This window comes from Eulemur rufifrons, chromosome 9, assembly GCF_041146395.1.
Source record: "Eulemur rufifrons isolate Redbay chromosome 9, OSU_ERuf_1, whole genome shotgun sequence".
Lineage (NCBI taxonomy): Eukaryota > Metazoa > Chordata > Mammalia > Primates > Lemuridae > Eulemur > Eulemur rufifrons.
The window spans coordinates 43319199-43346739 of record NC_090991.1 but is presented as its reverse complement, the minus strand read 5'-3'; the positions used below and the strand labels follow the sequence as shown (position 1 = coordinate 43346739).

Below are 27541 nucleotides of genomic sequence, written 5' to 3'. Positions count from 1 at the left end.
GCGAGGATGGCCAGACCGTCTCTGGCAACCGTGGTGCCTCTGGGCCCCGAATGCCTGCGCCCCTTCACCCGGGAGTCCCTGGCGGCCATAGAACAGCGGGCAGCAGAGGAGGTGGCGCGGAAGGAGCGGAACAAGCAGATGGAGATTGAGGAGGCTGAACGGAAGCCACGCAGCGACCTGGAGGCCGGCAAGAACCTGCCCCTTATCTATGGGGACCCCCCGCCGGAGGTCATCGGCATCCCCCTGGAGGACCTGGACCCCTACTACAGCGACAAGAAGGTCCGGGCCTGGGAGGGCTCCCTCTGTCTGTCGTCCGTCTGTCTGTCCATCCCCAGGCCTCACGGGCTCTCTTCCCGCCTCAGACCTTCATCGTTCTCAACAAGGGCAAGGCCATCTTCCGCTTCTCTGCCACGCCTGCCCTCTACCTGCTGAGCCCCTTCAGCCTCGTCAGGCGCTGTGCCATCAAGGTGCTCATCCACTCATATCCTGCCCGAGTGGGGAGACGAGGGGGTGAGGGGTGGGCGGGCCGGGGTGCTCTGGGCCAGGGGACCCTCCACCTACCTCCCCTTCCCAGCTGCTCCCTCACTTTCCTTGACGCCACCCACGCTGTTCAGCATGTTCATCATGATCACCATCTTGACCAACTGTGTGTTCATGACCATGAGTGACCCGCCTCCCTGGTCCAAGGACGTGGAGTAAGTCTCCCCCCGCCCAAGCCCCCAGCCCTGGGACACGGCCCATCTCAGGTGTCTGCACCTCTGAAGATGCTCAGAGTGACACTGCTGCTGTCTTCCAGGGAGAGGCCCCCTGGCACTGTGGCCCTCGGCAGCCCTTTGAGCCCCCAGGGCAGCACACAGTGTCACTCTCACCAGTGTCCTCAGCCCCTGGGTGGCATATTTCAGTTCGGTGGCCCTCCCTTCTGGGAAGTCTGCCATTGCCACACACACCCCTGCCCGGGTGACATGCCTGGCCCTGGCCGGCCCTCTCCCCGCCAGGTACACCTTCACAGGGATCTACACCTTTGAGTCCCTCATCAAGATGCTGGCCCGAGGCTTCTGCATTGATGACTTCACATTCCTCCGGGACCCCTGGAACTGGCTGGACTTCAGCGTCATCATGATGGCGTGAGCAGCGGCCCACATCCTGAGGCCGGGGGGGTGAGGCGAGGGGCCAAGCCTCAAAGAGGGCAGCGGACGGGGCTGACCCTCACAGAGGGACGGACTGCAGGGGCCATCGGCCAGTTGTGCAGATAGTGAGTTATGAAATTCTAGGAGCCACCACTCCCAGGGTCCAGCTTGGAAGCTGTCCTGGTGTCCCCTCCATATACTGCGATGACCGAGTGAGGGCCCTGACCCACAGTCCCTCACCCACGGGGCAAGCTGGGCTACCCTTGCCACCCACACTCCCCCGACTTCTGCCCCACCACCCACCCCTGGCTCTGATGCCGTCTCCACCCCAACCCCCACGCCCCACCCCCGCAGGTACCTGACGGAGTTTGTGGACTTGGGCAACATCTCAGCCCTGAGGACCTTCCGGGTGCTTCGGGCTCTGAAAACCATCACGGTCATCCCAGGTACTGGGGAGGCGCAGGGACCCTCTGCTGAGCCAACAGGCCTCCCGCCATGCCCAGGCCTGGAACCTGACGCTCCATTTCCAGGAGCCTACCCAGGGTCACAACACTCCCGGGCTGGTGTTTGGGTAGGACCCACGGCAAAGCCTGGGCACAAAGCGGCTGCACAGCCAGAGGGCAGAAGGGGCCCCAGGCAGGAGGGGTGGGCATCTGGGAGGCCGCAGAGAGCACAGGTGGCTGAGGGCACAGGCTCTGCAGGCAGACTGCCTGGGTCCAGTTCTCGCCTCCCTCGCTTCCTAGCTTTGACCTCTGTGCCTCAGTTTCCTTATCAGTAAAATGTGGATAATAATGGTAGCACTCACTGGGTCGTTTTAAGGATTAAACACCTTAACTTCCATAAGGTGCTCACAGTTCCCGGCCCGTGGTGTGTGATGTATGAAATAAGCAGACCGGGCAGAGCAGAGGGGGACACAAAGGGACTCAGTGAGGGAAGTGTCAGCCCTGAGAGCTCAGTGAGGAGCACCCACAAGCCCGCTGGGCGGCAGGGCCGGGGCAATCCCACAGTAATGCATCGGGAAGCACAAAATCAATAGAATCTGGATCATTCGGACCCTCAGAAAAGCATGTGGAGACGCCAGAGATGGCTCGTGAAAGGAGAGAAAGGTGATGTGAAAGTCACGCAGCTCGGGCTCTGGACGGAGGGGAAATTGTTAAAACCAAATTCAAGAGAGCACCTGAGTTCTCTTCTAGTCCAAAGCCCCCTGACCACAGCCGGGCAAGGGGAGGCCTGAGAGGGGAAATGCTTGCCGAAGGCCACACTGCGCGGTGACCCCCGAGTCAAGGCCGGTCGCCCTTCCCCTGTGCCAGGCCGCCGGCCTCCCAGGAGGGTTGTTATAAGGAGGCTGCTGAGCATTTGTCTCCTGTCGGGATAAGAAGAGGAAGTGAACTGGTATTGAAGCCAGAGGTGCCATGATTAGTCTCAAGGAGGAAGTGTTATAATAGCTCTTCTGACAGAATCCACCCCCGGAACTCTGTCAGTATTGTTTATGCCTCTGTCTGTCCAAAGAATGTAATTAGATCGTTCAAGGTCAGTCTAGAGCATTTCAGAGCGAACCTTGCTGTTCCTCGGGTGTTCCTCGGGTGTTGCTAGGCATTATAAGAAAAAGGGTTCTGTGGTCAAATGTGGTAAGGAAATGTAGTATTAAAGGTTTTTTTATTTCTGCAGGACTTTTCAGAGCCTTTGATATGATAATCCACATAATGACTCTCCAAGAGCAAAATGTAGAGCACAGCTTTTCCCAAACATTATCGACTCCCCTTGGGCACAGCTTGGATTCATGTTCTGTAGAACACACTTTGGGAGTGCTAACCTAGCGACATTTATTAAGCTCTACTGTATGCCTTTGTGTTGCTCTGTAGGCCGGGCAACAGCCCGTGGAGTCTTTGTAGTCCGTTTTGCTGGTGGCTGAGGTTTAGTGGCAGTTGGAAGGCTCCAGATTGCGGATGTGATCAGAGAAGGGGGGATTTCAGAAGGCTTCGGGGAAGTAGATGCCTAGTAAGCCAAGCCTTGGAGATGAGTAGGCAAAGGCTTGGTGGTGGGGTCGGGGCGTCTGTTGTCACCCGCCATGCCCCTGCCCACACTCGTACGCTGTCTGTGACCAGGGCTGAAGACGATCGTGGGGGCCCTGATCCAGTCGGTGAAAAAGCTGTCGGATGTGATGATCCTCACTGTCTTCTGCCTGAGTGTCTTTGCCCTGGTGGGGCTGCAGCTCTTCATGGGGAACCTGAGGCACAAGTGTGTGCGCTGGCCACCGCCCTTCAACGACACCAACACCACGTGGTACAGCAACGACACGTGGTACGGCAATGACACGTGGTACGGCAATGACACGTGGTACGGCAACGACAGCTGGGCCAGCAACTACACCTTTGACTGGGACGCCTACATCAGTGACGAAGGTCAGAATGGAGGGTGGGCAGGCGAGGGGGCCTGTCCCAGCCTCTAGAGCAGTCCCTGCCTCAGCTTTTTATGACACACACAGCCTGGCAAGGACCTGAGCTGAAATCCAGCACTTACCAGCTTGTGTAACCTCTGACAAGTCGCTTGATCTCCCAGGCCCTCAGAATCCTCACTGACAAAATTGAGATAACACCTTCCTCCAAGGGATAGTGTGACAATGAATGCCAGATTCCTTTAAAAATCCTTAAACTCTCACGAAACAAAGCAACAGTCTATAGTCCCTTTTGCCTACCCTGTGCAACCCTGTCCTCCTCCATCACGCTGTGGGCTCACAGCCTGGCAGGGCCACATCTATGCACACACCCATCCTTCACAGGCACACGCGCGCACACACACACACACACACATTCTCACGCTGCCACTATATCCATCCACAGAGTGGTTTCTTGCAAATTAGGAAAAGGACCCCCTTCTTCACCCTGGCTCCTGGATTCTAGCCCCTGCTCACCCCCACGCACACACACACCCCTCTGGCTCTGTCCGTGCCCCTGCTGTGTCCTGACCTTACGCCCACAGTAGGCACTGTGCTGACACAGCTTGCAGCTGGGCTCCCTGCGGTGTCCCCACCCAGAGACCTTGGAACTTGGGGCTGGCCGCAGGGAGGGGGAGGGGCACCCAGAGAACATCCATTTGGTGTATGTGGTGCACACAGACTTGTCCCCGGGTGTGCAGTGGGTGCAGGTGCTCACAGCGTGTCCATGTGGGTGACTTGCCTCCTTTGTGGCCTCTGACTCCCAAAGGGAACTTCTACTTCCTGGAGGGCTCCAACGATGCCCTGCTCTGTGGGAACAGCAGTGACGCTGGGTGAGTGGTGCTAGAGGGTGGGATAGAGGTGCCCCAGGGGTCTCGGATGACAGGGGCTGACTAGGGACAAGGCCCTGGGGCGGATGGGAGTGTGAGGAACACCTACGGGCATAGATGGAATCATTTTCTGTTTGGGGGACACAGGCAGGACTGAGGGATGTTTTTCCCTTGGGGTCCCCCATCTGTCCCCAGCTGGAGCTCTCCCCACCCCCTAAAGCCACTCCCCCGTCCTATCCCTAGGCACTGCCCTGAGGGTTATGAGTGCATCAAGACTGGGCGGAATCCCAACTATGGCTACACCAGCTACGACACCTTCAGCTGGGCCTTCCTGGCTCTCTTCCGCCTCATGACACAGGACTATTGGGAGAACCTCTTCCAGCTGGTACAGCTGCCCCCACCCTGCCCCTCAGCCCTACAGCCACTCCCCCTCCATCCCCACAGCCTCCTCAGGCCCTGATGGAGCCTCCCCCAGGATGGCCAAGGCCCCAGCTGGGCCATCTCCTCCGTGACACCGTCTCAGTGTCTCTATAGACACTGGCACCTACCCAGAGCTGAGCCATGGCTGCACTTCTTTCCCCACCTCTGCTTGAAGAGCTGAGGTCTGGTGCAGGCTCAGGCCCAGGAACCCCTGGGCCTCACGGTAACCAGTAGGGCAGCTTAGAGATTCAGTTCTGCCCGTGCACAATCATTTAACTCCTGCTGTTTGCAGGGCAGGGGTCTGGAGCAATAGTGCCGTCTGATCCCTGGTCATGTTTCTAACACTGATGGTGTTAATAACAATAATAACAATAACGACAATAATCACAGCTACTATTTATTCAGCTCTTACTCGGTGCCAGGTGCTGTGGCAAAGCTAGGATAAAGGCTGACCCCAAACCCATGTTCACCAGTTTTCCATCCTGGCTCTCTGACCTTGGGATCCCTGACTGGGCTCCTCCAGGCTCTTTGAGCCAGGAAACTAGGAATGTCTGGGTCCCAAGTACATAGTTTGAGGTTCTCCAGAATGTGGCTTAGCCTGCCTAGGATGGCCACAGCCGGCCTCACAGGCCTGCAAGTCCCCAGACTCTGAGGGAGGCTCTCTGCTTACCCATCTGGGCAATGGGTGTATGGAGGGGGCAGTGGGTGAAAGGGGGCAGGTGCCATGGGGTCCCTCTTCTTCTCCCCCCACTCCCAGACCCTTCGAGCAGCTGGCAAGACCTACATGATCTTCTTTGTGGTCATCATTTTCCTGGGCTCCTTCTACCTCATCAATCTGATCCTGGCTGTGGTGGCCATGGCCTACGCCGAGCAGAACGAGGCCACCCTGGCTGAGGATCAGGAGAAAGAGGAGGAGTTTCAGCAGATGCTGGAGAAATTCAAGAAGCACCAGGAGGAGCTGGAGAAGGTCTGGACTCCGGGGGAGGAGGCCGAGGACCCAGGGCTCTCCCTGCCCTCAGCCTGGGCTGCTTGGCCACCAGCGTCTCCCGGGCAGGCTGAGGGTGACGGAGGGCGTGGGGCAGGGGTTGCCAGGCTGGGTGCTTTGCTGGTATGGTGGCACCCAGGCAGTAGAAAGAGTATTTCCCTGCTTTGTGCCTCAGTTTCCCCATCTATAACAAGGAATCTGGAGTAGTTAAACCTGAGGTACCTTCCAGCTCAAATACCTCTGGTTTCGTGATTCTTTCTGGGCAGCAGGTGGGTCCACAGGGAGGGAGACACAGGTCCTGAGTAGGCCTCCAGGGGCGGCTGCCTGTTTGCTCTTTCATGAAGGGCATCAGAGTTGACGGTCTTCAGAGCTGAGGGTCCTCAGTCACCTTGGTCCCTACCCTGTCACCCCCACCACCACCAAGGTTGGCCCCTTCCCCACCTGTACTAGGTTTGGCACAGGCCAAGAAGAGGGGGTGCCACCCTGCAGGACTCAGGGGGGGCTCTGAAAGTCAGTCCATCCGCTGGCTCAGAGCGGGACTCCGTGCCCATCCCCCTCGCTGGTCTACAGGCCAAGGCCGCCCAGGCTCTGGAAGGTGGGGAGGCAGATGGGGACCCAGCCCATGGCTGCAATGGCAGCCTGGACGCATCTCCCGGGGAGAAGGGAGCCCCGAGGCCGAGCGGCAGTGCAGACAGCGCCATCTCAGACGCTATGGAAGGTGAGTGCCCTGCGCCCTGGTGCCCACACCGGCCCCTGAGGGCAGGGTGACACCTGGCTGCACCCATCTTCAGGAGGACAGTAACTTAATATTGGCATAGAAGAAAAGGCTGTGATAAATTTAGTTCTGCCTCAACCTGGCCGGCTTCTAGCTGCAAGGCCAGGCCACTGTGGGAATTGGTGCTTCCGGGAGGGCCTTGGGGGCTGCCAAGGCGGTGGGGAGAGACAGGCTAACAATACCAGCCAGAAGGCCCCGTGTTCCGGAAACTGGACATCCTGCTCCTCGAGTGTTTCTCTGGGTAAAAGTTAAAGGTCAAAGGTCAAACTCTGCCCAGGTAGAGTCACAGACTCCCCCCAGTCCCTAGCCACCCCCCGAGTTTCCGGAGAAGAATAAGGAGGCTGTAGTGAGGGCAGTGTGGATGGACGGAAGGCTGAGAGCTTATGTGTGGAAAGAAAGGGATGCACGGTTGGATGGGAGGGAGGGAGGGAAGGAAGGAGGGAGGACCAGAAGGGGGAGGGACAGAGAAGCACAGGAAAGACAGACTAGGGAGGGAAGAAAGGAGCTCTGACCCAGAGAAGAGACCTGGCTCCCTCCCCAGGCCGCTTGTCTCCTGCCAGAGAGCTGGGGTCCTACAGGACTGTGCAGCCCTCTAGAGGGCACCATGTCACCTGACTCTATGACAGGCGTCCAGGTGTCTGACCAGAAAGCAGGGGCACCTGCTGCAGCCTTTGGGAGAGATTCAGCTGCTGATTGCTGATGGGGCTGAGGGTCAGCTGCCCCAGCCCTGGGGCAAACCCAGGGTCCCTGTGGGGCTGCCACCCGCCCCAGTCCCCCTTCTCCACCTTTGCAATGGGAGGTGCTAACAGTATCTGCCTCATAACCTTGCGTGATGAGTAAATGAGATCACTCTAGGTCAAGGGCACTTCTGTAGGCCACGGAGGCCAGGTGGAGAAGCAGCTTCAACCTACGGTCCTTGCAGCACCCCCATGGCTTTGGGGTGGCAAGAACAGAGGGTGTTTCCAGAAGGCCACTCTGGTGGCAGAGGATGGACTGGGGACAGTTTGGAGGGGCTGGCATTCTGGCAGTGGAGTGGGAGAGCCCTCAGGGGGATCTCAGAGTGTGCACCAGTGGCACTGGCCAGCAGCATGTGGCACTGGGACCCAAGCCCCTGCAGTGGCCTCCCGCCTCTCCCTGGGGACTCTGGGACCCAACCAGAGTTCAGAGCATCTCACCTGCCAGGCTCGCTGCCCTGGTGGCTGGTAGAGGGTGGGAGTCCACCCCAGCTCACTGAGTGGCAAGGCTTTGGGGTGGGGCTTGGGGAAAGGTTCTCTGAGGAGGTCAAGGGGTGGGGCTTCAGGGGTAGGGCTTTGAGGAAGCGTGGTTTCAAGGAGTGGGGTAAGTGGCGGGGTTTGGGGGGGGCCTTGAGGTGATGCACTGAGAGGCAGAGGAGCTTGGAATGGGCCTGGCTGGGGGTGCAGTGTTGAGATGTGGAGCGCTAGGGGGTGGCCTTGGAAGGTGGGACCAAAGATCTGAGCAGAGCAGGAGGCACGTGAGGAGAGAATCTTCATCAGGCACCTGTTACAACCCCACTCCCAGAGCTGGAAGAGGCCCACCAGAAGTGCCCACCATGGTGGTACAAGTGCGCCAACAAACTGCTCATATGGAACTGTTGCATTCCATGGGTGAAGTTCAAGAACATCGTCCACCTGATCGTCATGGACCCCTTCGTGGACCTGGGCATCACCATCTGCATCGTGCTCAACACCCTCTTCATGGCCATGGAACATTACCCCATGACGGAGCAGTTTGACAACGTGCTCACTGTGGGCAACCTGGTAGGGTGGGGACAAGGGGAGAGGGTGGCCATTGGGGGACAGGATGGGAGAGGGGCGGCAGGGCAGTGGGGCTGTGTAGAAATGTGGGTCACTATTGGGGGCCATATGTGGACAGCTGGGGTGATTTTCCCAGCATATGGGGGCCTGAGTTGATGTACAGGGAGATACAGGGTGATCTAGGGCTGTGGTTCCCAACCCCTGGGCGGAGGACTGATACCAATCTGTGGCCTGTTAGGAACCAGGCCACACAGCAGGAGGTGAGCGGTGAGCGAGCAAAGCTTCATCCCTGTATTTACAGCCACTCACCATCATCAGCATCACTGCCTGAGCTCCGCCTCCTGTCAGATCAGCGGCATTAGATTCTCATAGGAGCGTGAACCCTACTGTAAACTGCACATGCGAGGGGTCTAGGTTGCTGCTCCTTATGAAAATCTAACGCCTGATGATCTGAGGTGGAGCTGAGGCGGTGACGCTAGCGCTGGGGAGAGGCTGCAAACACAGATTGTCATTAACAGTGAGGTTTGACTGCACAACAAATGGAATGCGCTTGAATCATCCAGAAACCATCCCCCCTGCCATCTGTGGAAAACTGTCTTCCATAAAACTGGTCCCTGGTGGCAAAAAGCTTGGGGACTGCTGATCCAGGGCATGTAGAATTTTGGCTTCAGGGTATTTGGGGGCAGGGAGAGTGGGGTGAGGTCCTGGGCTTCTTAGGATCAGGGCTCCTGGCATCTGGGGTCCAGACCATGTCCTGGAGGTGGGGTGGGGAGTGGGGGTGTGGAGATGTGGGGAGGGGGGGCCTGGCTGACAAGTCTCTCCACTTCTGGAGGTTGTCATGAGCCTGAAAGGAACCAAGGGACCTGGCAGTGGGGCATATCACCATGTGCACCCAGACCCAGGAGGCCCCAGGGAATAGTCCCCACCCCTCGCCCATTTCTCCAGCTTGCGGGTGACCAAGCAGGCTCCCTTGTCCTGCTCTTTCCTGCTCTGCTATTGTTGACACACGCTGATCCACCCGCTTATCCCAGCCCATTAGGAGCATTATCACCTCGTTGCCAGCCCCAGTGGAGCCTGACAAAGGGAAAAGCCGCCTCCTCCTCCTCCAGCCCTGCCCCACCCTTCCCAATTCCCCTTGCAGTTTTTCCTGGATGGCAAATGGGCAGATGCTCCCCCAACCCTGAGGGAGAGGGGAGCCCAGGGAGAGTAAGATGTGGGCCTTGGGGCAGCACCAAGCCTGGGCAGGTGGCAGGAGAATCAGACCCCGGACTCCCCAGCCTTCGAGCAGGCATGTCCATCCCTTAGAGGTGCCCGAGGCAGCCATGGCCAGGCCGGGCCAGAGGGGCAAGGGCGTGCTCTGGACTCGTGGCACAGCTGCTGGGGTGTGCGTGACAGGCCGGGCCTGCCAGCCCACCCCCTGCCCACACTGTGCTGCGTCTGGGCACCTGCTATGGCCAGGGACAGCGTCTGGGAGGGGCTCAGAATGTGCCCGGGCAGGCTGTGGACCCAGGCAGCTGGTGCCCGGCAGGAGGGGGTGGTCCCCTAGGGAGCTTTCAGGGACTGTGCAACCCTCAGACCCCTGTGTCCGGGGTTGGCAGGAGGCAGTTCTCACCTTTTCATTGGTTTTGCCCTTTCTGGCCCCTGCCCTAGACATTTGAGTCCACCGAGATCTGCTGGGTCCCGGGGCTGGCCCCAGCGGCGAGGCCGTAGGGCAGAGAGGCTGGAGGCTGAACTGAGCCCCCGAGACCTCGGCTTGAGACCAGACTCATTCCCTTGCGGGTGACGTGACTGAGAGCCAGCTGCTAACCTCGCTGAGCCTCAGTTTCTCATCTGTGCAACCAGCGTGATAGTCCCGACCAACGTCGTGGAGACTGGGACACCAGTGAGATCACGGTGTGACCCACAGAGGGCTCTAAATGTTGAATATTATAGTTGGGGTGAGGCCCCAAGAAGTTAAGTGGCTTGCTCACGGTCACAAGGCCAGGAGTGGATGGGAACAGGTCTCTGGGTCATACCCACCTCTGTCTACGGCTGGCCCGTTGAGCCTGTCCCTCCCTCACATACACGCACGCAGGCCACGGGTCCCACTGCCTGCCCCTCTCAGGGCTCTGGCCCCCTTCCCCTCGGCCCCCACAGCCTCTGCCAGGAGGTGGGAGACTCCCAAGGCCCTGGGCTCCCTGAGGCTCTGTGACGGGGACCCCGCCCCACCCTGCAGGTCTTCACGGGCATCTTCACGGCAGAGATGGTGCTGAAGCTGATCGCCATGGACCCCTACGAGTACTTCCAGCAGGGCTGGAATGTCTTCGACAGTATCATCGTCACCCTCAGCCTGGTGGAGCTGGGCCTGGCCAACGTGCAGGGGCTGTCCGTGCTCCGCTCCTTCCGTCTGGTACTCGAGCCGCCGGGGCCGGGGCCGGGGCTGAGAAGGGGGCGGGCTGAGGACAGTAAGGAGGTGGGAGGAGGAACCCCGGAAGCCAGAGGGCTGGAAATGAGACCCCTCTGTCCTGTCTGTGCCACTGGACCTCTCAGAACCTTTCTTAGCTGTAAAAGAGGGAGAAAGGGAGCCCTCCGTCCTTGTTCCAGGGCTGCCGGGAGACCGCACTGACAGGCCCAGGGCCCGACACTGGGTCTGATTCCTTAATTAATGACCTCGGGCAACGGTGGGGCAGCGACTCCAGGCCCCTAGTGCAGACCTGGAAACTGAGGCTCTGGAAGCTCAATAGGCGTGGGGTTGGGACTTCGGAATTAGTGTCTCTCCACCACCCCATAAGGGGCACTTTTATTATTGTCTAAACTTTATCACGAGACCTTTCACATATACTCAAAGGTACAGAGAAAGAACAATGAACCTCCATGTACCCATCACCCAGCACCAACAGCTATCAGTGTTCTACAATTCTTGTTTCATCTGTTCCCCCAATTTTTATTGGGGGGCCAATATGTTAAAGCAAATCCCAGCATACAATTTCACCTGTAAATACTTCAGTCTGTATATTTAACAGATGAAGACTTTCTTTTCTTTTTAACATATGAAGAGCACAAGGTGTTAGGTTATAACTATGCCCATTTAACAGAGAGGCAAACTGAGGCCTCAGATCACTCAAGGCGGGTGGGTTTGAGCTACTGCAAACTGTTCTTTCTCCTACGGCTGGGGCTGCCTTGGGTTGGGCCAGTGGTCCCCGGGCCTCATTCGCCCCTGCCCTCCCCTGCCCCTGCCCCACAGCTGCGGGTGTTCAAGCTGGCCAAGTCGTGGCCGACGCTGAACATGCTCATCAAGATCATTGGCAACTCGGTGGGGGCGCTGGGCAACCTGACGCTGGTGCTGGCCATCATCGTGTTCATCTTCGCCGTGGTGGGCATGCAGCTGTTCGGCAAGAGCTACAAGGAGTGTGTGTGCAAGATCGCCTCGGACTGCAGCCTGCCGCGCTGGCACATGCACGATTTCTTCCACTCCTTCCTCATCGTCTTCCGCATCCTGTGTGGGGAGTGGATCGAGACCATGTGGGACTGCATGGAGGTGGCCGGCCAGCCCTTGTGCCTCACCGTCTTCCTCATGGTCATGGTCATCGGCAACCTGGTGGTGAGTGCGCCGGCCACGCGGTTCCCCGCCCTCGCCCAGCGAGGGTGCAAGACGTGCCCCGTTCCTTTACTTCCTCGGCTTCGGGCTGTGGTCCGAGGGCCGTTCCCCTAGTAAGCTGAACTCCATGAAATCGCTGATAGTTCACTATTTTCTATCTCCCTGCCTCGCCTCCCCAAAATGGCAGTTGCATGTGGTTTAACGAAGTGGTTCTCAAATTTTAACTTGCTGAAGGATCACCCAGGAGTTTCTTAAACCACAAATTCCTGGCCCCACCCCCAGAGAATCTGATTCAGCAGCGCTGGGCTGGGGCCTCGGAATCTGCATTTCTGACGAGCTCGAGGGGGCTGGTGCTGGCCCAGGGACCAGGCTGTGAGCAGCACTGCGGAAACCTGGTGTTTTGAGGAAATAAACATGGTAACAAGTCAAACAGACCTCTGTTCCAATCCCAGCTCCTTCGCCACTGTCTGTGTGACCTTGAACCAGTTAACGCTCCCTGGCTGGGCTGAGTTCTCTGTCACACAGAAGAGAAATAGTAAGTACCTCATGGGGTCGCGGGGGAGATTGAGCACCGTGGTGTGCAGAAAGGCACCGCATGACTGGGACCAGGACCCCTGCGCCTCCGGGCCTTCCCCACCCTCGTAACCGCCTCTGCTCTGGGCTGGGGGGCCCAGGCTCTGAAACAGAGACTCGGGGACAGGCGTGGGGAGAATGCAGGGATGGCGTAAACTGCATCCTTCCTGTCACTTTCTGTGGCTCAGGGCTTGGCGTGGACAGGGGAGGGCCGGGGGCACCGGGCCGTGGACAGCCCACCAGCATTTCGGCGGCTAGGGCCTGTGGAAGCATCTCTCCCCACCCTGCTGACCCTGATTCCTCCCCTTCATGCCGTGCCAGCTGTCCCCTGTGGTGGCCGGCGCTGCCCCGGGCAACAGGGGGTGGGAAGACGCCTGTCCCCACGTTCCGAAAAGGCCTGTGGAATCCTTGAGCTGCCAGCTCAGCGCTTCTCAGATATCGCTGAGCTCCTGCTGGGGGCAGGGGCGGCTGGGGGAGGGGGTGTCACCTTGGCTGGAGGAGGACACCAGGGGACAGCTAGAGAGGAGAACCCAGGCCTGCTGTCCCTGAGAGGAAGGTCTTAGGGAGCGGGAGGAGAGGGGGAAGAAGGTGCCTGGGGCCAGCTTTGGGCAGGACCGGGGTGGAGGGTGGCAGGCCCTGAGCAGCAGTGTGTGAATGTGCGTTTAAGGGCCTGGAGGTGACCGAGTCTGCAGGGGGTTTCTGTCTCTGTGTGTAGAAACTCAAAAATGTTTCAGGCCGCCCACCTTGCCACTTACTGAGTGGGAAACCTTGAGCAAGTTATTGAACCTCGTTAGGCCTTGGTTTTCTCATCTGGACAATGGGGATGATGATGGTGAGGATGTGCTTCACCGGGTGGTTGTAAGGACTGTGTGACACACGTCCAGTGCTTGGCAAAGCGCTTGGCTCACACCCAGGGGAGCTCAGATGTTCCAAGTACGCGGGAGGGGCGGTGGCCGTGGCGGTTGAGGTCCCAGCCATCGGTGTAACGCTCCTGTACTGGTGTGGGCTCCTGCCATGTGCCAGTCCCTGTGCAGGTAATGTCATCTCCACACTTTCCAAGCGGCCCTGCCCGGAACCACACAGCTAGTGAGAACTAAGCCAGGACTAGAACCCGGGTCTGCACGACTCCAGTAACAATGACATCCATAATAGCAACATCGGAATAATGACGTCAACACCAGTAACAACGATGGTGACAGCTGGCATTTATTTGGGATCTGCCCAGCATTTGGAGCACTTTACGTGTGTTCGTTCACTCCACGACCACATTTGCTGTTTTATGTCTGTCTTATAGATGAGGAAGTAGAGGCTCGGGGAGGTGAATTGGTAATGTTTGCAGGCTTTGAGCCCCAGCAATCTGGCCCGAGTCTGGAACCACTGCACGGCACTGCCACTGTGTGGGTGTCACCCCCCAGTGCTCGCACCCCCTGCTGACACCCGTTTCCAGCCCAGCTCTGTGGCTCTCCCAGTTTGCTCAGAGGGAGCTCAGGGAGGCGGCACTGCCAGCTCCTTGGGAATTGTCCCTTCCCCCCACCCAGGCCTCAGAGAAGCAGGTGTCTGCCAAAGGGCACCAGGGCACCCTGCCAGGGAGTGTGGGGACCCGTGTGCCCTATGCCCATGGCACTTGGTCACTTCCTCTGGGTTACTGTGAAGAAGAAGAGGAAGTGACTAGGGCATAAGTAACCCACTACACAGAGCCCCCAGGGAGCGCGATGTTGGCCCCCTCCCCTGCCCCGCCCTCCCCCGGCCTGAGGCGGCTATTTCTGTCTTAGGCAGGAGCCGTGTGCAAACCCTGCTGAGCCAGAGAGCAGCTAATTCCCATCTCAGATGTGTTTCTGGCAACTGGATGCCCCCTCCCAAGAGAGAGAAAGACCAGTGCATTTTGGTGGAGGGCACAGGCAGAGAAGTCGCCAGGGGACGTGGCGGGGCGGGGAGTGCAAAGCCCCCCACACCCGCACGTTCTCTCAAAGAGGGTTTTAATATATTTTTTAAAGGTATTATGTTAACGTAATTAACATAGCATAGTGAAGATGGTGACTAGACGAACTTGGAGGACGCTGGTGACAGCCAGCGGGAGACACATGGGGGAGATGGCAGAAGGTGGCAGGTCTGCAGGTACAGGCTGCCCTACCCCTGCATGTCCACTCACACCCCTAGCCCTGCCCAGGCCCCCCGAGTAAGAACCTGGCCATGCCTCTGAGTGACAGGAGCCAGGACCCGCTCCCACCATGGCCAGGCTTCACCTTCCACCTTCCCCCCACTGCCCAGGGACAGGTGGACTGGTGGAAGGGAAGGTTGCCATTCACATTGTAGTCTAAGTGAATGATGCCCTCAAAAGTTGTACAGTGACTAGAAGCCTGGGTTCTAGTCCTGGCCATGCTGTGTGTCCTAGGGCAAGTCCCTCCACCCCTCTGGGACAGTTTCCTCATCTATAAAATGCTGAGCTGGCCTTGCAGTTAATCACACTCTTGCCTACACCTTGGACAGCTTTCTGTTCCTGTGCGTGGCGTGCCTCCTGTGTGCTCTGTCTGTGTTGGTCTGTGCTAGAATCATCCTTCCTTTACAGATGAGGAAACTGAGGCACACAGCAATGGAGCACATTGCCTCAGGACACACAGCTAGTAAACTGGGGTTCAGCGAGGTAGCACGGTTTCCAAACCTGTGCAGCCCAGTCTCTGCTGCCACCCACACCCACAGTATTGTACGTGTCCCAACAACTGTCTCTCCTGGGCTGGGAGCCCCCTGAGGCCAACTCACACAGTGACAGGGCTCAGTCAGGCCTGTCGGCTGGAAAATAAGGGGCGGGGGAACCTGGGGGGAAGCGTGGTGGCCTCTCAGGTACCTTTCAGTAGGGATGTGGGAAGAGAACCAGCAGTTGGGGGGGAAGGGAACCCCCAAGGGGAGAAAACAGGGTGAACAGCAGCAGGTCAAGTGCCCCTTCCAGGGCAACAGGGGACAGGCATCTGAGCAATGGGGAGCACAGGGTCTGTTAAAAGTCCCACTTAACAGATGAGGAAAATAAAGCTCAAAAGATGGCTCCCAGTGAGTCTGGAAGCCTGAGACTTGAGCCCTGGTCTTTGTTCTGCACCCTCCGGAAGTGGAGGTAAAGAATGGAGCCACGGAACGAGCCCCTGTCCCCTGTCCCCCAGTGGGCCTCCCAAGCCCTGCCTCTGCCTTGGGCAGCAGAGTCCTCTCATGTGCCCAAGCCTCAGTTTCCACATCTGCGAAGTGGGTGATAACTGTCCTCACCTCCGCAGCAGCTGTGAGCCTTCCATTAGGTGACGTTCCTTTGAGTACCCAGCATGTGGTAGTTCCGATCTGTAGCCCCAAGGACCCTCGTGCCGGCTGAAGGTGGCACCGTCAGGGTCCCAGAGGCTGAAGCGAGGCTCCGCGGCCCCTGCCCCCAGGTCCTGAACCTGTTCCTGGCTCTGCTGCTGAGCTCCTTCAGCGCCGACAGCCTGGCGGCCTCGGACGAGGACGGCGAGATGAACAACCTGCAGATCGCCATCGGGCGCATCAAGTGGGGCATCGGCTTCGCCAAGGCCTTCCTGCTGGGCTTGCTGCACGGCAAGCTCCTGAGCCCCAGGGACATAATGCTCAGCCTCGGGAAGCCCGGGGACGCCGAGGAGGCCGGAGAGGCCGGGGAGAGCGCCCCCGAGGACGAGAAGAAGGAGCCGCCACCCGAGGAGGACCTGAAGAAGGACAATCACATCCTGAACCACATGGGCCTGGCGGACGGCCCTCCCTCCAGCATCGAGCTGGACCACCTCAACTTCATCAACAACCCCTACCTGACCATACAGGTGCCTATCGCCTCCGAGGAGTCCGACCTGGAGATGCCCACGGAGGAGGAAACCGACACTTTCTCGGAGCCTGAGGACAGCAAGGTGAGCCAGGGCCGGGGCTCAGATGGGACAGGCTTCAAATTCTTGTGTGACCTTGAGCAAGTCACACATCCTCCCCAAGCCTCAGTTTCTGCGTCTGTAAAATGGGAGTGGTGCCCTGGGCATTGCTGTGTTACATGAGATGCAGTGTGTAAAACACACAGTAAGCGCTGCATAAATGTCAACTGTTATTACGGTTATTAGCCTGGTTATTATGATTGGCTCTGCCCTTCTTGATACTCTGGTCCCTCCCCTCACTCCTGTCCCAAAACCACACTAGGGCCACTCTCACCAGCAGGTGGCACCCTTGGACAGGATGCTTTCACCGGGGCCCCTCAGCTCCAAGACTGGGACCCAGAGGCCTCCCTTAAATCCCCCTCTGGGCATGAAATCCCTGCAGAATCCTTGCATGTCATTATCATCTTTTTCTGCCTAGACCCCACCTGGGGCTGCTCCCACCTCCCACTGTGGGCTCAGGTCCCAGGCCCGTGTGGGGGACTCTGAGGAGAGGAGCTGGGGGCCAACGGGAGTTGGGGACAAGGAGAGCAGAGAGCAGCGGGACAACGTCCTGGCAGGAGCCCATCTGGGGGCTGCTGCTGTGTTCAGATGCCCCTCCCCACCTCTGCCCCTCTCCTGGTGTAGAAGGGACTGGAACGCAGTGGCGGTCACCCCCAGCAGCTGGGGCTGAGGCTGGGACCCTGCCTGGGCCTCCAGGGCTGCTGACTCTGAGGCCCTATCCCCACTGCCCAGCTCTGGGCCTGGCTGGGCAGGAGCCTGATGAACTTTGCCCTGAAAGCTCTTGACTCCTTATTCCCCCCCAAATATGTGGCACACCAACTTACCCGGGGGCCCGGTGCCTGCCGAGCTATAAATACCTGGGAAACGTGGCACCGACCTCGACCTCGGTATGAGACACGGGTGGGGGAGGGCCAGAGAGCTCCCGGGTCCAAGGCTGTGCCAGGGCGGGGGCCTGGGCCCTCTTTCGAGAGGGGCAGGCGTGGCACTAGGGGGGATCGAGGGAATTGGGGTGCACATTTGGTGCAAGCAGCTCAGTGGATGCCCTGGCTGACCTAGTGCTCTGTGCCTCGGTTTCCCTTTCTGTCAACTGAGAACAAAGACACCCTGGTTTTCTGGTCACCACTCTGGATATGGAGCTCCCCCGGCAAACAGCCCTCTCCATTTTTCTCTTCAGGGCTGCCCCCCGCCCCCAACTGCCACCATGCAGGGGTCCCCTTGCGGAGTAGAGGCTGGGCCAGGAAGCCGGCCTGGAACTGCCCCAGGAGGGATGGGAGGAAGCCTGGCTGGGCCGGGGCACCGGCCTGCCCCCACCTGCCCCCACTCTGATCAGGTTCCCTTGGCGCCGGACCGGGGCTTTGGCTGGGGAAAATTTTCCACCCTTTCTGGATTCCTCTGCCAAACGGACCCTGGAGTGGGAAGGCTCAGACCCTGGGGGCACCACCTGCCGTTCTCTGTGGGCCGTGGCAGCCCCGGTTCCATCCCAGCCCCTCTCGTACCCCTGCCCCCTGAAAAGCACCCCAGGCCTGATGCCGCTGCTGGCGCCTTTCCCGCCTCCTCCCCCCTCCTCCCCCACCCAGGGCCCTCGCATTCCCTCCCCCCCAGGCCTCAGCCCTGCCCACTCCAAATGTAAGTGCCATGAGGGCAGGACGGACGCTGCCTTGGTCCCTGGGGTTCTTCTGCACAGGACACGGTGTCAGCTCGATGGTCCTGGGCTGAGTGAATGAATGAATGAGTGAATGCATTTGCTACACACCTTCTTCCTCCTTTCCCTTCTGGTCTCCCATCCTGCCCCACCTGGTCACCTGACCCTGTGGTCCCCACAGAAGCCGCTGCAGCCCCTCTACGATGGCAACTCCTCCGTCTGCAGCACGGCCGACTACAAGCCCCCCGAGGAGGACCCTGAGGAGCAGGCCGAGGAGAACCCCGAGGGGGAGGAGCCCGAGGAGTGCTTCACTGAGGGTGAGGGCGCCCCCCACCCGCCCAGCAGCCCCAGCTAGGGGCCAGGCCAGAGGGGACAGCTCAAAGCATGGAGGCCTTCCTCCCCTGGCACTGTCCCACCCCCGCCCGGGCCATGAGCCTGCGCAGGGGCCACGGCAGCGCCCTTAGTGCAGGCCTGGCTCTCAGCAAACGCTCAGGAGTGCAAGTGTCAGCTCTTGGGAGGCCTCTTCTCCTCCTCCTCCTCCTCCTCCTCCTCCTCCTCCTCCCCCCTCCCCTTCCTCCTCCTCCTCCCCCTCCCCTTCCTCCTCCTCTTCCCCCCTCCCCTTCCTCCTCCTCTTCCCCCCTCCCCTTCCTCCTCCTCCTCCTCCCCCTCATCCTCCTCCTCCTCCTCAGGGAGGGAGGCCTGCCCCACCCTTGGGCCTGGGCTGTGCAGAGTGAAGCTGCCTAGGTGAGGTGTTGGGTGGGCACAGCTGACAGCGGCAGCGCCTGGGCTGGTGGCCTGAGCCCCTGTTTTGGGAAGGCCTTTCCTCCACATGCCCATCCGTTGACACGTTGGGGGAGCGGCCTGTGGAGGGAGGAGGTGGGAGCCCTGGGTCTGGGGGCAGCGAGGTGGGGGCTGTAGAGGGGCATCCCGGGAGCCATGGGAACCCGCTGACCGTATACCCCGAGGCAGCCCCAGGTCCATGACGCGGTGCCACCCCCCGCCCTCCCCCAGCCTGTGTGCAGCGCTACCCCTGCCTCTACGTGGACATCTCCCAGGGCCGCGGGAAGAAGTGGTGGACCCTGCGCAGGGCCTGCTTCAAGATCGTCGAGCACAACTGGTTTGAGACCTTCATTGTCTTCATGATCCTGCTCAGCAGTGGGGCCCTGGTAGGCACCCCCTGGGGGACGGGACAGGGGCAGGTGCCAGGCCCAAAGCAGGCCCTCCCAGGGGCCCCCTCCTCTCCACACAGGGAGGGACGTGGCTGGGACAGTCCCAGACCCTGAGAATCCTAAAGGAACTCACCTGCGCTTCCAGAATGTGTTTCTTACCAGGACAGATGGGCCTGCCTTGTTCTGTGGGCACTGGCTAGCGTGCACCCCTGGCTGACAGGGGCAGGAGGGCCCTGGGAATTGGGGTTAAGTGGGGGGCAGGACTGAAGATATGTCGCTGTGACCCCCAGGTAGATGACTGAGATTTGCTGCTATGAGGCCTGGGAAGGGGAGCTGGGGGCTTCTCCCCGCCAGGAAACACACTCACCCTGCGATGGGCAGGGGAGTCTGGGAGATGCCCGCAGCCCGCCGCCTGGGCTGGGCCCCCATGGCAGACCCCGGGGAACCAGGAGCGTCAGGCAGGGACCGGGACTTGCTGCTGCCCCAGCCTGCCGGCCCCTGGCCACCCGGTGCTGCTGGTGCCCCCAGGCCTTCGAGGACATCTACATCGAGCAGCGGCGAGTCATCCGCACCATCCTAGAGTACGCCGACAAGGTCTTCACTTACATCTTCATCCTGGAGATGCTGCTCAAGTGGGTGGCCTACGGCTTCAAGGTGTACTTCACCAACGCCTGGTGCTGGCTCGACTTCCTCATCGTGGACGTGAGTGCGCCCCAGCGCTGGCCCCGCAGCCAGATCCAGAGGCTGTCACTGTGGCCGAGGACCTCAGGAAGCCCAGGCCTGAGTGGCAGGGCCTGCCCGAGGCCACAGCAAGAGCCAGACCCCAGTCCAGCTTCTCGGACATGCAGCTGCCCAGGGAGGAGACAGGGCTGGGAGACCTTCCTTTCTCCTACGGGAGAGGGGGGCCTTGGGACCCAGAAGTCGCATCTCGTAGGAGGGTTACTTAGGCTGCCGGCTGGCCAGCAGGGGTGGGGGATGCTCACATCCTCCTTGGTGGGCTCAGAGCCCCTGCCTGTCCCTCCGGGTTGCCGTCATCCCCAGCTAACTGATGACTTCGCTGAGGAGGAGCCCAGGCTCCTGTGGGTGCAGAGTCAGGCCCCAGGGCTGCTCTTGCCAGACACCCAACAGGGCCTCCTACCAGGGAGGGGGTCTGAGGGAGACCACCAGGAGCCTGAGAGCAGGAGGACCCCTGTGGCGGGCCTGGCCCCCAGGGCTGTGTCCCTGGGCCTGGGGGAGGCCAGGGACCCTGCACCCACTGACCACCCCACCCTCCCTTGGCAGGTCTCCATCATCAGCCTGGTGGCCAACTGGCTGGGCTACTCGGAGCTGGGACCCATCAAATCCCTGCGGACACTTCGGGCCCTGCGGCCCCTGAGGGCGCTGTCCCGATTCGAGGGCATGAGGGTGGGTGCCGAGGGGCGTCTGGGGTGGGCTCGGGCTGGGGCAGCAGCCACAGGGCAGGGTGGCGGGTGCATGTCTGCACTCCAGCCACCGCCTCCCACCCCGTGCCTGCCACACTCCCGCCCTCAGCTCATCTCTGCACCGCAGGGGGGCAGCAGAGGCTGTGGCAGCTCCTAGGAGGGCGAGGAGCCCCAAGCTGCCATGTGTGGCGTTTGGGGTGGTTTAAGGGTGGCTTTATGGGTGGCGCTACCCAACCTCAGGCTGGGAGCCTGCCAGGGCCCTGAAAATAAATAAGCAAGTGGGAAGGTGCTTGCACCCTGGCTCTGAGCCCACCTGCCCCCACCTCAGCTTGGGCTCATGGTCAGGGTCATGCACTTGTCAGTTTGGAGAAGGTCCCTTCAGGCCCTTGAGAGTGGAAGTGACAGGTAAACACAGGGCCTGGGCAAGACAAGTGGGACTTCCCCAGAAGGGAGGTTTGCTGGAACAAGACCCACTCCCGAGGGACAAACCCCTGGGAATGGGCAGGTTGGCAGCGAGCTCTGCCCAGCAGCCCCCTCCTGTTCATGCCAGGGCCAGCCAGGTGCTGGGCCCTCAGACCCCCAGAGTCAGGGACCCCTCCCCTGCCCATGGCCACACAGCTGGCTGGTGCCCCAACCAGGAATAGAGCTCCCCTGGGTACCACCAGGCTGTGCCACCCACTGTTTGGAGGTCGTGGACTGGCTCAGGTTCAACCCAGACTGCAGTCGTGAGGTGGGCCTGTGTGCCTGGGGCTGGGGGCACAGGGCTCTGGTGCTGGGGTCCTGCTGCTTTGAAGACCCCGGTGGCCTCTTTTGTGTGCCTTGTCTGTCTCTGTGTCTCTGGTGCTGTGAGCTCATGAGTGGGCACAGGTCACGTGGGATGAATTTCCTATGGGGGCCGAGGAAAGAGTGTTTGTCTCCTGCCTGGTGACCCGTGACCAGGCTGCTTCCAGAGAAGCCCAGCGCGCCCACTCTGGGCTGATGGCTCCAGCCAAGCAGAGAGCCCTCCAGACCGCCAGGCCCACAGCTCCCCTCCCTCCACGCGCAGCCGGGCACAGGGCTTCTGCCCTCTGGGCCTGGCTCAGATTGGCCCTCCTCCAGGAAGCCCTCCCTGCATGACAGTGCTGGCTCTGCCTGGCCCCCCGGGCAGGGTGCAGGTGGGGAGCCCTCCCTCCGAGGCGGGGAGAGGCTCTGGCAATGACCCCCCGCCCCCAGGTGGTGGTGAACGCCCTCCTGGGCGCCATCCCCTCCATCATGAACGTGCTGCTCGTCTGCCTCATCTTCTGGCTCATCTTCAGTATCATGGGCGTGAACTTGTTCGCCGGCAAGTTCTACTACTGCATGAACACCACCACCTCCGAAAGGTTCGACATCTCCGAGGTCAACAACAAGTCTGAGTGCGAGAGCCTCATGCACACAGGCCAGGTCCGCTGGCTCAATGTCAAGGTCAACTATGACAACGTGGGTCTGGGCTACCTCTCCCTCCTGCAGGTGGTGAGTGTGACCCGCTGCCCCTGCTGGGAACCGGGACAGAGGTGCCCATAGTCCCTCTTATGGTACCAGAGCCCCCTGTCACTCCTTGTCAGGGGAACTGCCACCCTGCTCCAATGCTGTGGGACCCTGAGGCAGTGTCTAGACCTCTCTGATCTCTAGGGGAGACCTCCAGGGAGGACCAGGCTGGGCAGGGGAAGGAAACTCATGGATGATGGAAGCAGGGAGCAGCCCCTCCCCTCACAGCCCAACCACACTCTCTCAGGCCACGTTCAAGGGTTGGATGGACATCATGTATGCAGCCGTGGACTCGCGGGAGGTGAGTCGGGGTCGCTGAGGTGTGGCTGGTGAGCGAGCCAGGACTCAGCCCAGAGAGAGACACCGAGGCACATTCTGCCCCTCCCTGCCCCACCACGTAGCCGCCTCGGGGGTCCCGAGACCGGGCAGCCCCGGGGTGCCTGGGTCCCACCCCTAGTGCTTTGGGGAGTGGAGAGAAGCCGGTGTGTGTGCCCAGCCCCGCCTGTCCTGTGGCCCCTGCAGCAGGAGGAGCAGCCACAGTATGAGGTGAACATCTACATGTACCTCTACTTCGTCATCTTCATCATCTTCGGATCCTTCTTCACCCTCAACCTCTTCATCGGCGTCATCATTGACAACTTCAACCAGCAGAAGAAGAAGATGAGTACCCAGCTCCGCCCTCCCCAGGCCTCCCCGGCCGGGTCCCCACCCCCTTCCCTGCCCACTCATTGCTGCACCTACGTTCACAAGCGCCGCCGGAGCACCCGCCATGCTGTCGCTGGCGGTGTGGTTGGCGCAGCCAGCACGGGTCCCCAGCCCACCAGGGGACCTCGAACAAGTGACCTGGCCTCCCTGAACATCAGTTTCATTATCAATAAAAAGAGGTTGACGCAGTCTACTTCATGGGCTATCCCAGGGACCTGCAAGACAGCGTTGGGCCCCTCCCTCTGTCCCCCACGCTCCTCTCCTCCCATCTCTGGACCCTTAATCCCTCTCCGTCCCCTTCATCCCTCCATCTCTGGCCCCTCCAGGTCCCCGTCCCCCTTCCCACCAGGCCCTCGTGCAGGGGTGGGGGCTGCCTTAAGGGTGGTGCCTGAGGTAGGGGGTCCTGGAGGCAGAGAAGGGGGACCCACACCCCAACCTTACGGGCCCTATCCCACTATACTTTGGAGGGAAAGACATCTTCATGACAGAGGAACAGAAGAAATACTATAACGCCATGAAGAAGCTTGGCTCCAAGAAGCCGCAGAAGCCAATTCCCCGGCCCCAGGTACCCCGCTCTGGGCCCTCGTCCTGCGGCCTGTACCAGGCTCCTGCCCCGAGGGACTGGTGGGGGTAAGCGCAGCCTGCCCTCTGCCCTGGGCGAGGCTGGGTCCACCTGCAGGGAGGGACACCTCTCTGTAGCAGCACAGAGGCACCATATGCACGAGCGACACCTGCCTGCCAAACTCCGGCATCTGGTGTACCCCTCCCCCAGCCCTGCACAGCCCCACTATACAGCCACCTCCTCACCTGGGACCCTCAGTGGCCTCTGGGGCAAGGGACCCACAGGGGTGAGGATGAGGAAGTCCAGACACCCTCCCCAGTGAGCAAAGACTTTGGGAGAAGGGGGAGGGGTGGCTGGGAGACCTGGAAACAAGGAAGGGTCCCAGAGTGAGAAGAGATGCCCACGGACCCCACAGAGCCACCTGTCCCAGACCCACCAGTGGTCTGACGGGTCCCCCTTCCTCCCCTGGCCGACTCCAGCACAAGCCCCACCACCTCCTCCCTGTCTCTCTCCTCTCTGTCATGCTGTCGTGCCACCCTGGTCTCCTGCCTGCCCACCCCTACCCCACTGTGTCCACGTGTGCGTGCGGCACTCTCACCCGCGCTGCAGAACAAGATCCAGGGCATGGTGTATGACTTCGTGACGAAGCAGGTGTTCGACATCACCATCATGATCCTCATCTGCCTCAACATGGTCACCATGATGGTAGAGACGGACGACCAGAGCCAGCTCAAGGTGGACATCTTGTACAACATCAACATGGTCTTCATCATCGTCTTCACGGGCGAGTGTGTGCTCAAGATGTTCGCCCTGCGGCAGTACTACTTCACCGTCGGCTGGAACATCTTCGACTTTGTGGTTGTCATCTTGTCCATTGTGGGTGAGCGGGGCTGGGCCGGGCCTCTGGGGCAGCACCCAGATGAGTCACTCAGGACGGCCTGTCTGTGCACACACCCCTGCCCCTGCACACCTGCACCCACACACACTCACACAAATACGCGTGTGTACACGTGTGCCTGCCATTCACTCCTAACGCACAGAGGCACGCAGGGCGTGCTCACTGGCAGCCGGTCCCCTGCGCACACACGAGTGCACCTCCAGAAACACACCTGACCAGCAGATGCACACTCAGGTACCCATGTAAGGAGATGGTTCTGGTATCTGCACACACAGGAGGAGGGCACGGTCATGTGTGTGACCGTGTTAGTGACTAGCTGCCATCTACTGAGCATCTGCTCTGTGCGTGACACTGCTGCGCACGTCACAGCCGTTACTCATTCATAACAATACCATGAGGCAGGTGCTGGCATCACCCCCATTTTACAGATGAGGAAACTGAGTCACAAACAAGTGACATGCCCAGAGTTATGTGGTGGTTCTGTCTTTCTCTCTCTCTCTCTAATATATACACTCCCTCAAGGCATCTGCAAACAGCCTTAGGAATGGCCGTTACCCTCACCCCATCGACTGGGCAGATTCTGTTCCCAGCTATTCAGGGCACAGATGTGGCCCCAGCCCCAGGACCCCTGGGAGAGACAAGCCCAGCCTGTCTGGTCACTGAGCTGTGCTCTGAGGGCTGAGCTCCTGCCGCCCCTTCCTGGGGCAGAGCACAGCAGGCTGGGCCCCTGAACCCCACGCACCCCCACACCCTGGGCAGCCCCCACCTGAGGGCAGCATCCTCACTAGCTCCTCCCCACAGGCCTCGCGCTCTCCGATCTGATCCAAAAATACTTCGTGTCGCCCACGCTGTTCCGTGTGATCCGCCTGGCGCGGATCGGGCGTGTCCTGCGGCTGATCCGCGGGGCCAAGGGCATCCGAACGCTGCTGTTTGCCCTCATGATGTCACTGCCTGCCCTCTTCAACATCGGCCTCCTCCTTTTCCTGGTCATGTTCATCTACTCCATCTTCGGCATGTCCAACTTTGCCTACGTCAAGAAGGAGTCGGGCATCGATGACATGTTCAACTTTGAGACCTTCGGCAACAGCATCATCTGCCTCTTCGAGATCACCACGTCAGCCGGCTGGGACGGGCTCCTCAACCCCATCCTCAACAGCGGGCCCCCCGACTGCGACCCCACCCTGGAGAACCCAGGCACCAGCGTCAAGGGGGACTGCGGCAACCCCTCCATCGGCATCTGCTTCTTCTGCAGCTACATCATCATCTCCTTCCTCATCGTGGTCAACATGTACATTGCCATCATCCTGGAGAACTTCAACGTGGCCACCGAGGAGAGCAGCGAGCCCCTGGGCGAGGATGACTTCGAGATGTTCTATGAGACATGGGAGAAGTTCGACCCCGACGCCACCCAGTTCATCGCCTACAGCCTCCTCTCTGACTTCGTGGACACCCTGCAGGAGCCGCTGAGGATCGCCAAGCCCAACAAGATCAAGCTCATCACGCTGGACCTGCCCATGGTGCCGGGGGACAAGATCCACTGCCTGGACATCCTCTTCGCCCTGACCAAAGAGGTCCTGGGTGACTCTGGGGAAATGGACGCCCTCAAGCAGACCATGGAGGAGAAGTTCATGGCGGCCAACCCCTCCAAGGTCTCCTACGAGCCCATCACCACCACCCTGAAGAGGAAGCAGGAGGAGGTGTGCGCCATCAAGATCCAGAGGGCCTACCGCCGGCACCTGCTGCAGCGCTCTGTGAAGCAGGCGTCCTACATGTACCGCCACAGCCAGGACGGCAATGGTGACGGGGCCCCTGAGAAGGAGGGGCTGATCGCCAGCACCATGAACAAGATGTATGGCCGCGAGAACGGGAACGGGAACAGCAGTGTGCACAGCGAGGGGGAGAAGGGCTTGGCGGGGGACGCTGTACCTGCCTTGGGGCTCATGCCGGTCAGCCCCTCAGACGCCACCCTGCCTCCCTCCCCACCACCGGGGCAGACGGTGCGCCCAGGGGTCAAGGAGTCTCTTGTCTAGCAGGCAGCGTCAAGATGGCCAGCTGAGCCTTGGCACAGCCCCCAAAGCTCCCCCGGGGTGCCCACACGCTGAGTGAGGGAGCAGGGCTTTGAGTCCGAGACTGCATCCGGCTCCCTCGTGGGGACAGGATTTGGCCACACTGGGGCCAAGGGAGATGGGGATGCGCCCGGGGGCTCCGTGCTGGGCCTGAGGCCTCTGCCTCCGTGATCTCACCTCAAGTTGCTCTTACCTCGTCACGGGCCCTGCCGCCCCTGCCTTCGCCCTGGGGGAGGTCAGAGCATCAGAATCTCTGCCCCCACTTGGGGAGGAGCTGGCCTGCGAGGGAGGGATTGGCTGCCGTCCTGTCACCAGAGTCTTAAGGGCTACTGGCTTCTCCCCAGGAAGTGACTCAGGCCCCTCACCCCTAGCCCGGACAAAGATGTCTTAACCTCGGTGAGTGCAGACGCCTGACCCCAGGGCACTGCCGCCCGACTCTGGGCTGCAGCTTCACCTGCCAGCTCAGGAATCCCCCGGAAAAGGGAAATGTGACCGACAGAAATCGCTCCAGGAGCCTGCCTGGCCACGGGATCCTGATGCATCAGGCTGGGATCGCGACTCCAGAAACCTGCTCCCGGGGCCATGGCCAGGCCCACGGCTCCCCTGGCTGGCCCCTAGGGGAGAAGCAGAAGGAAGGATTCCACTTGGGAGTGTCCTTTTCTAGGAAGCATGGATGGGCAGTACAGGCTGGGTCCTGCCAGCTGGATCACTGCACTTGGCCTGAGCACTGGGACCTGGGGTGGGGCCAGGGACCCTGGTGCTCAGGAAGAGAGTCTCGTCCCTTCCCTCTCTCCCTCCCTCATTCCCCCATGAGCACCACCAGGGCTCCTGAGGCCTCATCAAGCCTCAGAGATCTCTCCGTCCTCAGCTCTCCCCATACCCATCTCTTCCTCCCTCCTCATCTTCCCCGCACCTCTCCTCAAAGTGACCCTAAGGTTGTTAGAGATGTCAACGCTGGAGCATGCAGCAGGGAACGCTCACCTGGCTCAGGCTCAACCTTCCAACTCCCTGCTGCCTGGAAAGCATTTCTGCCGCACGGCTCATCTGGACGTGGCAGTGCCAGGCCTCTCCTGGCTCCTGAAGAACAGAGGCCGAGCTTGGAGGAGGCGGAAGAAACCTGCTCAGGGGTCACTGGGTGTATTCACTTGTGTGTCTGCTTGTATGCTTGTAGCCC

At 60.3% G+C, this 27541-nt stretch overlaps 1 protein-coding gene across 1 annotated transcript; it reads left to right on the top strand.

Moving 5' to 3' along the window:
* On the top strand, positions 1-26331 carry SCN4A (sodium voltage-gated channel alpha subunit 4). Its single transcript, XM_069481611.1, has 24 exons — positions 1-279; positions 363-481; positions 606-695; positions 996-1124; positions 1482-1573; positions 3233-3529; positions 4331-4394; positions 4635-4776; positions 5569-5778; positions 6367-6514; positions 8111-8349; positions 10562-10735; positions 11570-11926; positions 15904-16383; positions 18222-18357; positions 19052-19206; positions 19738-19911; positions 20491-20613; positions 21843-22121; positions 22384-22437; positions 22659-22796; positions 23302-23406; positions 24013-24283; positions 25103-26331. Exons 1-24 carry the CDS (start codon positions 7-9, stop codon positions 26329-26331), a joined length of 5478 nt encoding a protein of 1825 aa, XP_069337712.1. The 5' UTR covers positions 1-6.
* Positions 26332-27541: the final 1210 nt, after the last annotated feature.

Bases quoted from the DNA above. Each gene is read 5' to 3' on its own strand.
- SCN4A (XM_069481611.1), top strand. From the start codon at position 7: ATGGCCAGACCGTCTCTGGCAACCGTGGTGCCTCTGGGCCCCGAATGC. The intron at 22,438-22,658 runs GTGAGTCGGGGT...TGGCCCCTGCAG, and splicing joins CAGCCGTGGACTCGCGGGAG to CAGGAGGAGCAGCCACAGTA. The intron at 24,284-25,102 runs GTGAGCGGGGCT...TCCTCCCCACAG, and splicing joins TGTCATCTTGTCCATTGTGG to GCCTCGCGCTCTCCGATCTG.